The 16122-nt window shown below is 41.9% G+C and overlaps 1 protein-coding gene across 1 annotated transcript in view; it reads right to left on the reverse strand.

Annotated features, from left to right (window-relative positions):
- The window catches only part of ERMP1 (endoplasmic reticulum metallopeptidase 1), a 109566-nt gene that overhangs the window by 13112 nt on the left and 80332 nt on the right, over positions 1 to 16122 (reverse strand). Inside the window, exons 6-11 of the mRNA XM_073542648.1 lie at positions 14653 to 14745; positions 14118 to 14330; positions 9826 to 10046; positions 6124 to 6298; positions 2974 to 3164; positions 831 to 983 (exon numbers count right to left, since the gene is read on the reverse strand). Coding sequence (XP_073398749.1) covers positions 831 to 983; positions 2974 to 3164; positions 6124 to 6298; positions 9826 to 10046; positions 14118 to 14330; positions 14653 to 14745 — 1046 coding nt within the window. The remainder of the gene's footprint in view (positions 1 to 830; positions 984 to 2973; positions 3165 to 6123; positions 6299 to 9825; positions 10047 to 14117; positions 14331 to 14652; positions 14746 to 16122) is intronic.

Here is a 16122-nt window from a genome sequence, read left to right on the forward strand (position 1 = left end):
GTCTTTTAGCCAAATTGGAGGATTGCACACTTCACTGCAGGTGAGGCACATATGCAAACACATTTGTAAACATGCACTGCCTATTGAATTGCACACTTGCTCTGTTCATACTCCACCCACATAAGCAAATGATACATCATTTGAAAGGTCAAATTACCTGCAGGTGGCAGCACACTACCCCAAAGCACACTACCACAAAGCTGCTTACAGACATCACAAACAAATCCAAACATTTGCCTTGGGGTCTTTCCAGCTTGCTCAAGTGCTTGTCCAGCCTATTTCAGGCACATTGGAGGATTCCACACTTCACTGCAGGTGAGTCACATATGCAAACACATTTGTAAACATACACTGCTTTTTCTCTGATTACTTCGCCCCACACACACGATACACCATTTGAAAGGTAATTTGCTCCCTTCAGCAAGAAAATAGCCAAACAAACCACACATTCACGATTTTATCACTAAATACAGTTTAAACATTAATTTTCATAAACCTACACAAATACACAATGACCTGCAGGTGGCACCTCAACCGGAAGACTTTTTTGGCCTCTACTTATCAAACCAATTTATTGTATTACCAATCTACATATATAAATACCTGTCTGTGTTCATCATTTCATGAAATACATTTACATTTGACCAGCTTGCTTTTTCTGAAATTGCCTGCGCCCCCGACGACCAATGTGCAAAAATTTTGCACGGGCCAAGCTAGTTTTTATATATATTATTGCAGTCCTCCTTTTTGATCCATGTTAATTATAATAGTTTTAAAGCTCTTAACAAAACTATGGGTTTTTTTTTACATTTTTTTGTAAAACCGATTACCTGCAGGAAGATCCTCTTTGGTTTGGGGCTGTCCATGTTGGCACTGTAGGGGAAGAACATCCCTGAACACACAAGGATAAATGTCACACCCGATAGAACTAATAATGACAGCATTATTGTTTTAGTGCTTTTAACAAGGTAGACAAACTTGACCTACAAGAAAACAAATGTTATGACATCTAAAACTGAAAATAATTGAAGTTAACAATAAAATTTAATATGTATAAAATTATAATGACCAGATTTTATTTTATACAAGAAGCTGCATTTTTAGTTAGGATTAAAAAGTGTGCGAGTCCAACGCCATGTACACAAGTAGTGCAAATGCTGTTTTTTTATTTCTTATGTTTCTTGTAGGTGTCCGTAACAAGATACAAAATAACAATCTTCTCTGATTATTGCATTTTTGCTGCACTTTCCACCTTTAATTGATGCCTTTTTGGTGCAGAAATGAAGCAACATTTTAAAGTGCGCTTTTTTAGTACAGAAAAGCTTTGATACACATCCACTTTTCCTTTAACTGTAAAACACAACAGATTATCAACACACAAAAAACCCCACAGTGTTAATGTCCCATGAGAACATGGGTGTATAATCTAGATGCAGCTTCCTATGAGCGAAAAGAATGCTGACATGACATCCTTCTTGATCACAGAGAAAAGTGTGCAAGAGCACAGTTCTCGCTCTCCTCCTGCCAGACACTGATCTGTCTTATCGGTACAGGGCAGGAGAAAAGCCCATTAGGACCTGCACATCACAAAGGCTACAGGTCCTGAGCGGCAGAAGCAATTTTCAGATCATATGATCAGTGAATGCCTGGAAGGAACATCAAATTGGTGTAGTTTATGTTAGGCGTCGAGTTTCCCCCCACTGCACAGGGAGAATCTCAAGCCATGTCCTCTGTGGTCTCGCATTCCTCTGCAGAGACGTCGGTCCAGGCATCTTGCCCAGGCTGATGCTAGGCGTCTGGTTGCTCCTTCTGGCTCTGCTATAACCCCATGCTTGAGTCAGCAGCAAGTAGACGCCTCTGGGACTAAGCCCTGTCTTTTGGGTACTGAGCATGCCCGTGGGACGTCCGCTCATTAGAAATCGGAGGTCACATGCGCAGGTCCTGTTCCTGCTCGGATTGGTCCACTACTGGGAAGGACGCCACATGGCCGCTCTGCCATGCGCTAGTATAGACTCTTGTTGGTATATGTGTGAGTGATGATGGATGCATGTAACTGGAGACTGACTTATTAAGGTTCCCCTCCCTTGGATATGCATGTGTTAGGGAACTGTAGTAGAGTCAGCGCCTATCAGTGGCATTGCCTTTGTGCCACAGCGCTTCCATTCACAGCACTCCACTTAGCGCCATATTGTGCCATCCAGCCGCAAGTAGCTGCAACAGCCAGTATTGGCGCCATGCGCAAGCTGTGTTCTTTCCTGGCCCTAATCAGGGAGGTTAGTGGCGTCTGCCAGAGCGGTGCAGCGTGCACCTTGTGTGCTTAAACTTCCATTGTTCTCCCTGGCACCGCAGTTTCGGTGTCAAGCACTAGTGTGTCTAGAGGGACTCTAACCCAGCGTCTCAGGGGCAGAGTCCTGTGACTATACACTATTGCTCATGCTGCCGAGCTCTGTGAGCATTAACAGGCTCCGGCGTTTATGTTGCAGCGGCTCTGTGAAGCAACAGAGTTCGCTCCTGTACACACCGGGTCAACGGTTAACCTGCCGGTGTGCAGTTAGTGCTCCGCCATTATTTAGCTGCAGTTTACCATCTCTGCACGGTGGACCCCGGGCTGCGAACGCACCTTATACCATCTCTTTTATTCGGTGCGTTCTGCAAGCCCTTAACAGTATACATGTATACAAAGAGTGTAATATGCTAATTGCCCCTTCAGAGAGAAAGAGGACTTGAACTCTATAGCGCCACCTGTTGGAAGTAGCGATCTTACAATCACAATCGACCCTTTAACGATATATATATATATATATATATATATATATATATATATATATATATATATATATATATATACACATACACACAGTATATATATATTTTTTTTTTTTTTTTTTTTTTATTACATAATGCTATAAAGAAAAATTGACAGAAAAAATCTATTACCAATTACACTACTTCTACACAGATAAATATACTTACAAAACATGTCATCAAAACGACTGTGCAAATGACGAGGAAGGAGGCCATAACAACATCTGGTGGGATTTCTGTACCACTACGGCCAAATATAGGGGTGAACATCTCAAAAACTGCCCATACATGATAGGTTGTGTGCAAATAAGGGTAAAATAACCCAAGCAGATACACCGCTAAGTATCTATAAGAGGAACCTGCGGGAAAATAAATGAAAAATTATTTTATGCAGGAATATTAAAATCAAATTCCAGGACATATAATGGTAAATTATATATCTAGCCATGTACAATATTCTGATTTGTCCCATTCACGGTTTATCCTTAAGGGTATGTGCACACGCTGCGGATTCTGCTGCGTTTCCGCAGCGTTTTTGGCTCTGCGGGTCCACAGCAGATTTTGCTGCGTTGTACAGTACCTTTATTTCCTATGGAAATAAAAAAAAGCTGTGCACATGCTGCGTTTTTTTCCGCGCGGTTTTGCTGCGGTTTACAATCCGCAGCATGTCAATTGTTTGGTGCAGAAACGCTGCGGTTTTACACCTCATCCATTATGAGGTGTAAAACCGCAGGGCAAAACCGCAGATAATCCGCAGATAAACCGCAGAAAAACCGCAGCACTTTGTCCTGCGGATTTCCTGCGGTTTTCTCTACAAAATCCGCAGAGACTAAAAACTACGTGTGCACATAGCCTTAGTATGGGAAACTGTAACTTGTGATCTCTAGTATAGACAACACAACACTTTTAAACCCCTTCCCGCCTGAAGCCTATTTTCACTTTTCTGACCAGGCAAAATTTTTCAATTCTGACTTGTGTAACTTTATATTGTAATTACTCTGGAATGCCTTTACTTATACCAGTGATTCGGACAGTTTTTTTGGGACAGATTGTACTTCATGATATTACCAAATTTAGGTTGAGATGATTTGCGATTAGTTATGAAAATGTGTAAAATTTGACAAATCTAGAAAGATTTGCAATTTTTGAAATTTGATTTTTATTGTGCCCTCAAAACAAAAAGATATGTTGCACAAAACAGTTAATAAACATTCACCACATGTCTACTTTATGTCAGCATCACTTTTGAAAGTTTTTTTTTTTTAAGGAATTTAGAAGGGTTAAAAAAGTTTAGCAGTAATATTCCTTTTTTTCCAATGAAATTTACAAATCCTAATCCGCACACATGTCTCCCATACATTAGCTACTTCTGCTGTCCTGTCTCTATTGAGAAGCAGTAGTAGTATGGAAGACACTATACAATCCAGCACTGGGTTGTGTCTGTCTGCTCCTCCGCATTGCTTTACCTTCCCCTCTACAATGACTTCAATAGGAAGTAGTAATCTGATCTCTCAGTTAGCTGCACTTCTGGGTGAATGATGCTTTCAGGGGGCAGGAAGAGTGGCTCATGTGGCTGCAAAGCATATTGTTGATAGTATATTACTAAAGGTTATTATATTGGCTTGTACTATATATATATATATATATATATATATATATATATATACAGTGCCTACAAGTAGTATTCAACCCCCTGCAGATTTAGCAGGTTTGATAAGATGCAAATAAGTTAGAGCCTTCAAACTTCACACAAGAGCAGGATTTATTAACAGATGCATAAATCTTACAAACCAAAAAGTTATGTTGCTCAGTTAAATTGTAATAAATTTTAAACATACAAGTGTGGGTCAATTATTATTCAACCCCTAGGTTTAATATTTTGTGGAATAACCCTTGTTTGCAATTACAGCTAATAATCGTCTTTTATAAGACCTGATCAGGCCGGCACAGGTCTCTGGAGTTATCTTGGCCCACTCCTCCATGCAGATCTTCTCCAAGTTATCTAGGTTCTTTGGGTGTCTCATGTGGACTTTAATCTTGAGCTCCTTCCACAAGTTTTCAATTGGGTTAAGGTCAGGAGACTGACTAGGCCACTCCAACACCTTGATTTTTTGCCTCTTGAACCAGGCCTTGGTTTTCTTGGCTGTGTGCTTTGGGTCGTTGTCTTGTTGAAAGAAGAAATGACGACCCATCTTAAGATCCTTGATGGAGGAGCGGAGGTTCTTGGCCAAAATCTCCAGGTAGACCGTGCTATCCATCTTCCCATGGATGCGGACCAGATAGCCAGGCCCCTTGGCTGAGAAACAGCCCCACAGCATGATGCTGCCACCACCATGCTTGACTGTAGGGATGGTATTCTTGGGGTCGTATGCAGTGCCATCCAGTCTCCAAACGTCACGTGTGTGGTTGGCACCAAAGATCTCGATCTTGGTCTCATCAGACCAGAGAACCTTGAACCAGTCTGTCTCAGAGTCCTCCAAGTGATCATGAGCAAACTGTAGACGAGCCTTGACATGACGCTTTGAAAGTAAAGGTACCTTACGGGCTCGTCTGGAACGGAGACCATTGCGGTGGAGTACGTTACTTATGGTATTGACTGAAACCAATGTCCCCACTGCCATGAGATCTTCCCGGAGCTCCTTCCTTGTTGTCCTTGGGTTAGCCTTGACTCTTCGGAAAAGCCTGGCCTCGGCACGGGAGGAAACTTTCAAAGGCTGTCCAGGCCGTGGAAGGCTAACAGTAGTTCCATAAGCCTTCCACTTCCGGATGATGCTCCCAACAGTGGAGACAGGTAGGCCCAACTCCTTGGAAAGGGTTTTGTACCCCTTGCCAGCCTTGTGACCCTCCACGATCTTGTCTCTGATGGCCTTGGAATGCTCCTTTGTCTTTCCCATGTTGACCATGTATGAGTGCTGTTCACAAGTTTGGGGAGGGTCTTAAATAGTCAGAAAAGGCTGGAAAAAGAGATAATTAATCCAAACATGTGAAGCTCATTGTTCTTTGTGCCTGAAATACTTCTTAATACTTTAGGGGAACCAAACAGAATTCAGGTGGTTTGAGGGGTTGAATAATAAATGACCCTCTGAATAAACTTTTCACAATTTAAAAAAAAATTAAACAAAGAAATAACATTCTTTTTTGCTGCAGTGCATTTCACACTTCCAGGCTGATCTACAGTCCAAATGTCACAATGCCAAGTTAATTCCGAATGTGTAAACCTGCTAAATCTGCAGGGGGTTGAATACTACTTGTATATATAGAGAGAGAGAGAGAGAGAGTTTACTGAAATGACAGTGACCATTTGAGCACAGACAATACCTTGATGGACAGATTCTTGTTCAGCAAACAGTTTTGTGACAAACGGGAAAATCACCCACATGGCGAAGAAGTAGGCAGAGCAAAGACCTTTCTGAGTAAGAAGCATCATCGGTATGCCCCAAGAAAGTAAGGAAACATCGAAGAACAGGTCTCCCAAATACTGTCTACTTGTATTCTGAGGAACATGAAAAACAAGTATGGTCAAAACACATCTACGTTCTATGCCACTTCCCGCATCCACTATGTGATTTCTAATAACTGTAATCTCACAAAGGTACATTAGATAAAGACATACTGAAATCGTAGAATATAGGACTCCTAACAATTAAAGGGATTATGTGGCTACAGCTACAACTGTGGTCATGTTGCGCGTGTCCAGATAAACATAAAATCATAAACCAATCTGCACCAGCACGAGTAAACTTTACTGCACACTAGTGGGTGGCTACTGGGCTGGAGCACAAGTCCCAGACACTGGATGCCAGGTGGGTGGCCTTGCATAGAATGACTTACAGTTCAGGACAGCAAACTGAATCTGCCCAGGTAAAGAAGAGTCTAGATAAAACTTCTTCATCTTAAAATTGCCATATAGAGGTGATTGTTTACATAAATAGAAACATAATTCAGATAGACATTAAAATTGTTTTTCCACTACGAATTTCACCAACTTTCAAATGTCCCAACTCTTTCTAACAATCAACTTTGTAATATACTCCTATGACCTGCCCTGCTCCTGTAAGCTCATCTCTACGGGAGCCATCTAGTCTTTTGTTGCGATTCTGGCTCTGCTACTTTAGGTTTGGCAACCGGAATTGGATGGACTGCGCTGCACAAGTCATTGGTGGTGGCGAGGCTACCTCTCAATGAGTGACAGCACATTTCACGCTCCTCCTCTGCACAAATCCTGCCGATGCTTTGGAGTGCCATTCCTTCAGCTGACAAGTGCTGCTTGTTATTAGAAATTATATATCACCTGGCTTGTCAGCTGAAGGGACTACACTTCAAAAGCTTCAGCAGGATCCAAACAGAGAAGAAAGTGAAGCCTGATCTAATGATCAGCTCATCACAGAGCGGTTCAGCTGCATTGGCAGGACACAGGAAGGAGGAGGAGAGTGAAGTCTGATCTGGGCATGCTGTCACTCACAAAGGTAGCCTCGCCTCCACCAATGACTTGCACTACTCAGTTCCTCTGATTCCCGTTTCCAGACCGGAAGTAGCAGAGTCAGAATCACAACAGAAGACTAGATGTCTCACATAGAAATTAGCTTATAGGAGCAAGGCAGGTAATAGGAGTATATTAAAAAAAACTGATAGGAAGAGTTAGGAGATATGTTAGGGATTAGTAGTGGAAAATCTCTTTAACGCGAGTGATCCTTTCACCAATTTGAGCTTGTTAGGCCTCTTTCACACTTCAGTTTTTTACAATCAGTCACAATCCGCCAGGTTTTGAAAAAAACGGATCCGCAATTTTCTTTTGAGGATCCGTTTTTTGCCCCATTGACTTCCATTAGTGGCGGATTTTGACGGATTGCCGTCCGTTGCATCCGTTTTTTTTGCGGATCCGCCAAAAGTTCCTGTCCGTCACCATCCTCAAAGATTTCAAAACGGAGCTTGCAACGTTTTTTTCTGTGGCGGATCCTCCAGACACTCATTTAAACCGAAATTCTTTCTGGGTGCCGGACAAAAAAAAAAAAAAAAATTCTCTCTCTCTCTCCTTTTCCAGGATCCGCCATCCGTCCTTTTGGCGGATCTTGACTGATGCAAAAAACTGAAGTGTGAAAGAGGCCTTAAGCTGTCCACATCAAGGAATGGTGGCTGTAGAGCTGAGTTAGACAAAAAAAAATGTATTTCTCCTCTCCTTTTCAGAGATAATAGCTTGTAAAGTATAAGTTGACTGAATGGAACCAAAGCTAGTCTCTGGGAGCACGTACTTCTTCAAGTGCATGAATTTAAAGAATACAGAGCAGACAGCGTCAATTACGGGAGAAAAGAACACGCCCTCTTCTCATGGCTGATCTCAGGAGCTACTGAGTAAAGAAAGCGAGGAGCTACGCAGCCATGGCTTTACATGGAACCCTCCTTGGCTCTTACAAGAGTTTATCCAATTACATTTACAGTGATAAAAACCCATGTCACCCTAAACGCTGGCCCCTTAAAGCAGCGGCTCAGGCATGGGAGGTGCTTAGAACCATGCTTTATATCATTACAAACATTTCCAGATCTCATTCCACAGCAGTCAGTGTGGGAGGTATGTGAGAGCTGACAGAACCGTGAGATGAGAGTGGGAAGTATTTGTAAAGATACATAACTCAACTTAGCTGTATCTCTGCAAAGTAGCTGCCACATTATGTGGCATTACAAACACTTACAGCTCTCATCCCACAGTGCGGTCAAGTCTCACCCTCCCCCACACTGACAGCCATGAGACGAGATCAGGAAGAGTTTATAATGATACATACCATATTTTTCAGACTATAAGATGCACCGGACCATAAGGTGCACCCCAAATTTTGGGGTGGAAAAGAGCATAAAAAAAGATTTTTATAAGATGGGGGTCCGTCTTATTGTCTGAATTTAAGGTATCTTACCTGAGGGCTGTCGGTGGTACAGCGGGGTCACAGGAGGCATGGTCCTTCCTTAGGAAGTCAGCAGTGGCAGAAGTGGGGCAATACTGCAGTCCCGGGGTGCGATGCTGCGGGTCTGGTGTCGGCGGTGAGGCAGAGCACCGGAGCAGGGTTCCCTCGTCAGAATTCCAGCGGCAGAAATGTGTCCACGTCGTGGCCCGGTGTATCACCGGTTTCCCTACGGCCATCTTCCTGAAGCTGTGGGCCGCCAGAGGCTTCAGGAAAATGGCCGCCGGAGGCCACTTTCCGGAAGCCGAATGCTGCGGAGATCTCAATATGTGCACGCTCGGCTTCCAGCGGCCATTTTCCTGAAGCCTCCAGCGGCCCACTGCTTGAGGAAGATGGCCGCAGGGAAACCGATGATGCACTTGACTCTGCACGGCGTGGACACCGGGCTGCGGCGTGGAGACATTTCTGCCGCTGGCACCATGAGGAAGGGACCCTGCTCAGGTGGACTCCGCACCGTCCACTGCCGCAGCATCGCCACACCTCTGCCGCCGCTACACCACTGCTGCAACCCCCTGGTAAGCCTGCGTTCGCATTTTAAGACGCACCCCCCATTTTCCTCCCAAATTTTGGGGGAAAAAAGTGTGTATTATAATCCGAAAAATACGGTTACTCCGCTGTATATTCACACAGTAGCTGCAAAGATCAGTGAGAAGGTGAAGTACGTACCTGAGAGAGAAATCTCTGGTAATGCCCAGATGAACGATAAATTACAACACAAACTTTAAAAGCTAATACCTCCACATCATAGAGAAATTATAAAAAATTCTAACTATCTTTTACATTTCTCTGCAGCCACTATTCCAACATGCTCAAACTGGTGAAAGGTCCTCTTGAATTGCAACTAACATTTGAAAAGAAAATATTAGTGACGAGTACTATGGACAAGCAGAACAACAGACTCAATAAAAAATTACTGACAAAGCCTAGAAAATATTGAGACTTTTGGAGAATGGTTTTGGTCTGCAAGTTTAATATGAAAAGTCATGGAAGATTAAAAACTTTTCACTACAGCCGATAGCCCCATTCGACATTCACAAACTAATGATGATAACATATGCTATAAACTTACAGCAAAATAGAAGATTTTAGCCATGGTGTGTATCAGTATGAGTTTAGCCACAGCAGCGGTGCCATACAGACCCACAGCGACATAAAAGTGAGTATACCAGGACAAGGCATTGCCAGTGAGAGAAACCAGCACAGACAGAATAAGGACCGTGACAAGCGCAGAGATCCAACTTGTTACATTGATGAACAGTCCAATCATGAGATCTCGTGCATAGTTTGTACCTAAAGCCATATAAAAATATTTAACATATCACAATCTATAATAATAAAACATTTTCAGAAGTTTTGCAATTTCACAATGGCCACCAAGAATATATAATATACCCGCGCTTTAACAAATTCAGCAGTCTCATTATCCCCATAATAGTGATGTTGAGTAGGCAAATGTTGGATGAGCTTTTTTTCCCTAAGCAACATTCAAGTAAAATACATTTGCTACAGCATCCAATAATTCTCAACATGCTTCATTATGGCATCAACAATACAGAAACATAAAAATTAAGTTTATTGGTGTATACAGTTAGGTCCAGAAATACTTGGACAGTGACAAAAGAGTTGTCATTTTAGTCATTTACCAACACAAATTCAAGATACAGTTATATAATCAATATGAGCTTGAGGGGAGACTCTCAGCTTTAATTGAAGCTAATTTGAGTAAGGGTTTAAAAATTACAGCTCTTTAATATGAAGTTGCCTCTTTTAATGGGATCAAAAGTAATTTGGACAATTATCTCAATATTTCAAAAGCTCTTTAATGGGTTGCATGAGCCATTCCCTCATTAGTCCATCATCATTTAAGCAGGTAAAATGTCTGAAGCAGATTCCAAGTGTGGCATTTGCAATTGGATGCTGTTGCTGTGAACCCACATCAAGCGGTCAAACGAACTCTAAATTGTAAGTTAAACAGACCATCATTAGGCTGAAAAAAAAGAAATCCATTAGACAGATAGAAATGTCAGGAGTGGCCAAATCAACAGTTTGGTACAAACTGCAAAGAAACAAAGAAAAAAAAACAAAAGGTGCACTGGTGAGATTGGGAACTCAAAGAGGCCTGGACTTCATAGGAAGACAACAGAGGTGGGTGAAAAAAAAAAAAAAAAAAAACACCTTCACAACATCCACCCAAGGGAAGAACTCTATACAGGAAGTAGATGTTCTTCTATCTTATTTTGACCATAATGAGAAGTCTTAATAAAAGCAAATACAGACAGTTCACCACAAGAGGCAAAGTATAAATCAGCCTCTAAAACAGAAAAGCCAGATTACACTTTGCCAAAAGACATCTAAAGAAGCCAGTCCAGTTAGGGAAAAGCATTCTTTGGACAGGTGAAGCAAAGGTCAACCTGTACCAAAATGACGGAAAGCAGAAAGTATTGAGACGGCTTGGAATGGCTCATGATCCAAAGCACAACACATCCTTTGTAAACATGGTGGAGGCAGTGTGATGGCTTGGGCATGTATGGCTTCCAGTGGCACTGGGTCACTAATGTTTATTGATGATGTGACTGAAGCAGCCGGATGAATTCTGACTTGTACAGGGCGATGCTTTCTGCTCAGACTGAACCAAATGCGGCAAGGTTGATTGGACGACACTTCACAGTACAGATGGACAATGACCCAAAACATACTGCGAAAGCAACCCAGGTGTTTAAGGCAAGGAAGTGGAATATTCTGCAGTGGCCGAGTCAATCACCAGATCTCAACTCCATCGAGCAGCATTTCTGCGTTATTTGTCTCATTATGCATTTCAAAACGTTTGTGGATCTTTCTGCCTTTCAACGACTAAAGTCAGCTGCAGGATAGGCAAAGCATCACAAAGAAGGACACTCAGCATTTGATGACGTCCATATATTCCATACTGCACGCAGTCATTGCCTGCCAATGATTCTCTACAAAGTATTAAAAATCAACATTTTATTTAGGCAAAGTTAATTTGTCGAATTACTTTTGAGCCCCCGAAATGAGGTTTTGTAGAAAAATGGATGCAATTCCTAAACATTTCACAGGATATTTTTGTTCAACCCCCCCTTAATGAAACCTGATAGTCTCCACTTCAATTACATCTCAGTTGTTTCTTTTTAACCCCTTAGTGACAGAGCCTATTTGCAGCTTAATGACCGGGCCAATTTTTACAATTCTGACCACTGTCCCTTTATGAGGTAATAACTCTGGAACGCTTCCATGGATCCTGGTGATTCTGAGAAGGTTTTTTCGTGACATATTGTCCTTCATGTGAGTGTTGAAATTTATTCGATATGACTTGCGCTTATGAAAAAAACGGAAATATGGCAAAAAAGATTTAAATTTTGCATTTTCCAAACTTTTAATATTTATGCCCTTAAATCAGAGAGATATTTCACACAAAATACTTAATAAATAAGATTTCACACATGTTTACTTTACATCAGCACAATTTTGGAAACATTTTTTCTGTTAGGAACTTATAAGGGTTAAAAGTTGACCAGTGATTTCTAAATTTTACAACAAAATTAAAAAAACCATTTTTCTTAGGGACCACATCACATTTGAAGTCACTTTGAGGGGTGTACATGACAGAAAATACCCAAAAGTGACATCATTCTAAAAACTGCACCCCTCAAGGTGCTCAAAACCACATTCAAGAAGTTTATTAACCCTTTACGTGCTTCACGGGAACTGAATTAATGAATAAATGTTAACATTTAACTTTTTTTTTTTTTTACAAACATTTTACTTCAGAACAAATTTTTTTTTAATTTTCACAAGTGTAAAAAGAGAAAATGAGCCACAAAACAGCGCAGCAAGCACGTAGTTAACCCCACCCATCGGTGCCCGTGTCACATGACCGCGGGTCGCCGATGGGTTGGCATGACAACCCGGGGGCTGCAGGAGACGCCTGTGGTTGTAATAGCCGGATAGCTATGAGCGCCGCCCAGCAAGCATACAAAAAGTAAAAAAAAAAAAAAAAAGTTTTTAAAAAAATATAAAAGATCAAATCACCCCCCAATTCACCCATTCAAAATAAAACAATAAAAAAAATGAAACATACACAAATTTGGTATCACCACGTTCAAAATCGCCCGATCAATATATAAAAAATTAATCCGATCGGTAAATGGCGTAGCGAAAAATCAAAAGCCAGAATTATTTTTGGTCGCTGCAACATTGCAATAAATGGTGATCAAAAGATTGCATCTACACTAAAACGGTATCAATAAAAACATTAGCTCAGCGTGCAAAAAATAAGCTCTCAATCAGCCCCAGATCCCAAAAAATGGCGACTTTTTTAAATTATTTTTGCCATCTTTGGATTTTTTTCATCACTTAAATAAAAAAGAACCTAGACATATTTGGTGTCTGTGAACTCGTAATGACCCGGAGAATCAGAATGGCAGGTCAGTTTTAGTATTTAGTGAACATGGAAAAAAACAAAAAACCAATTGTGGAACTGCACTTTTTTGCAATTTCACGCATTTTTGCCCGTTTTCCAGTATATGACATGGTAAAACCAATGGTGTCGTTCAAAAGTACAACTAGTTCTGCAAAAAAAAGCCCTCACATGGCCATATTGGCGGAAAAATAAAAAAAAGTTATGGTTGTGCGAAAAAGGGGAGCAAGAAATGGAAACACAAAAACAGAAATATCCCTGGGCCTTAAGGGGTTTTAAATTACTGTTTTAGCGTGATAAAAACCCAGATTCATGCTAGGGGTCTGCTGTCTCTGCATTTGTGATGCCAAAATAAACCAAGTTGATTATTAATGGATACTGAAAACACCTTCTTTTACGATTATCATCCGCACAGTCAGGACTACACCGACAGGTCATGTAACATCAATTCGAAGGAGATCCAGCTCGCGGGCAATGAACATAACTTTATTCACACAGTTTATCTTCTGTGACGCACCTATGTGAAGAGATGTCTATTGCCCGTGAGATGGACATCCTTCGAATTGATTGATTCCACATTGTGACAGAGCTGCAGGAATATACTAACAGTGAGCTAGATACTTTTCCATAACACCTTTATACACAGCTGATAACACAAGATCCACTATTCACAATAAGAGATGGTCACAGCTCCCCTCCTCCCCCTCCCCGCAGAAAAACCATTGGCCGGATGAGAGAAGGAGCAGAGAATACTTTAAAAATCTGAATTGGTCCAGAGCGTGAAAAAAAAAAAAAAGCAGGAAGCATGAGTCTTGTATTAGGACTAACGAGCCATGTGAAAAATATATTTAATATGAAAACCTGATGTCAGGAATAGGACACTTTTCGACGACACATTCTCTTTAATGCATAGTAGGAAATCTTACCTGCTCTTCTATATTTAATGGTCTTTTTGCTCAAATAAAATAGTGTGACAGCCGCTATAATATAGTTTATAATAGTTCCAATGCGTGCCGGATAAGACACAACAAACAAGCCACTGACATCAAAGAAGATCAAATTGCCATGGCGGAATTCTGACGAGTCAGCGAGAAGGGGAGAGGACGCTAAATATTTTACAACACCCAGTATGTTGTCACCTAGGAGGAAGCAGACAAGTAATGTATCACCAATGTTTAGCATGGGACAAGAAGAAAGCAATCAGAATTTGCAACGACCATGAGATCTTATATCTAGTATGAAGAGCGAAAAGCAGACACATCCTTCTCCCCTGAGCACATCTGCCTTCAGAGGAGAAAGAACAAACTTTTCGAATACCTAATGACTGCTAATAAATTATAACTTTTCTACAAAATTAAAAGGTTAAAATCTGCACATTGGAGAGCTAGAAGGTAAAAGGGCAACATTAACTGTTCATTATTAGAGGGGTAACTGGAGAAATTAAAGGAAAGTCTCACGTACCTGCCCTTTGAATAGAGTCCGTATGGATCCTGTCTGCCGTGTCATATTTTGTGTGATAAATGTAACCATTTTCAATAAAAGCCAGATCAATACCTACAACGAATTCAATAAGTTTTATAAATGATCTATCATTTGCAAAGAATGTCTGATTATATATATATGTACAGATGTGGACAAAAGTATTGAGAATGGCAGTTTTGGTTTTCATAAAGTTTGCTTCATCTGTTTTTATAGTGCCAATTTGGATTACCGTATATACTCGTGTATAAGCTGACCCGTGTATAAACCGACCCCCCTAATTTTGCCACAAAAAAACTGCGAAAACTTATTGACTCGTGTATAAGCCGAGAGTGGAATTCATAGACTATGCCCCCATATGCTGCTCCATAGAATATGCCCCCCCATATGCTTCTCCATAGTTTATGCCCCCCATATGCTGCCCCATAGACTATGCCCCCATATGCTGCCCCATAGACTATGCCCCCATATGCTGCCCCATAGACTATGCCCCCATATGCTGCCCCATAGACTATGCCCCCATATGCTGCCCCATAGACTATGCCCCCATATGCTGCCCCATAGACTATGCCCCCATATGCTGCCCCATAGACTATGCCCCCATATGCTGCCCCATAGACTATGCCCCCATATGCTGCCCCATAGACTATGCCCCCATATGCTGCCCCATAGACTATGCCCCCATATGCTGCCCCATAGACTATGCCCCCATATGCTGCCCCATAGAATATGCCCCCATAGGCTGCTCCATAGAATATGCCCCCATAGGCTGCCACAGAGAATATGCCCCCATAGGCTGCCACAGAGAATATGCCCCCATATGCTGCTCCATAGATTATGCCCCATATGCTGCTCCATAGATTTTGGCCCCATATGCTGCTCCATAGAATATGCCCCCATATGCCGCTCCATAGATTATGCCCCCATATGCTGCTCTATAGATTATGCCCCCATATGCTGCTCCATAGTTTATGCCCCCCATATGCTGCAAAAAAAAAAGCCATACTCACTTCTCCTAGGTCCATCGCCGCTGTTTTCCGCTTCTTGTGTCAGTGACTGTTCAGCCAGCAGAGGGGCGGCGCGCACTAATCACGTCACTGCGCCCCCTGCTGCCTAAACGTCACTGACATAGGATGCAGCAGAAACAGCGATGAGCAGCGATGGACCGGGGGACAGGTGAATATCGCTATACTCACCCATCCTGCCGCGGTCTCTGGAGCCTCGCTTCTCCACTGTCTCCCTTCTTGTCTTCAGCAGTCACGTGGTACCACTCATTACACTCATGAATATGCGCATATTCATGAGTGTAATGAGCGGTACCACTAGACCGCTGAAGACAGGAAGGGATACAGTGGAGAAGCGAGGCTGCAGAGACCACGGCAGGACAGTTAAATATGATCTCTGACACCCCCGCTCCCCCTCCCCCACCGACCCCCAAGTATATGACCCGTG

This window comes from Dendrobates tinctorius, unplaced genomic scaffold (genome assembly GCF_039654945.1).
Source record: "Dendrobates tinctorius isolate UK_male_01 unplaced genomic scaffold, ASM3965494v1 ptg000128l, whole genome shotgun sequence".
NCBI classification, from domain to species: Eukaryota; Metazoa; Chordata; class Amphibia; order Anura; family Dendrobatidae; genus Dendrobates; species Dendrobates tinctorius.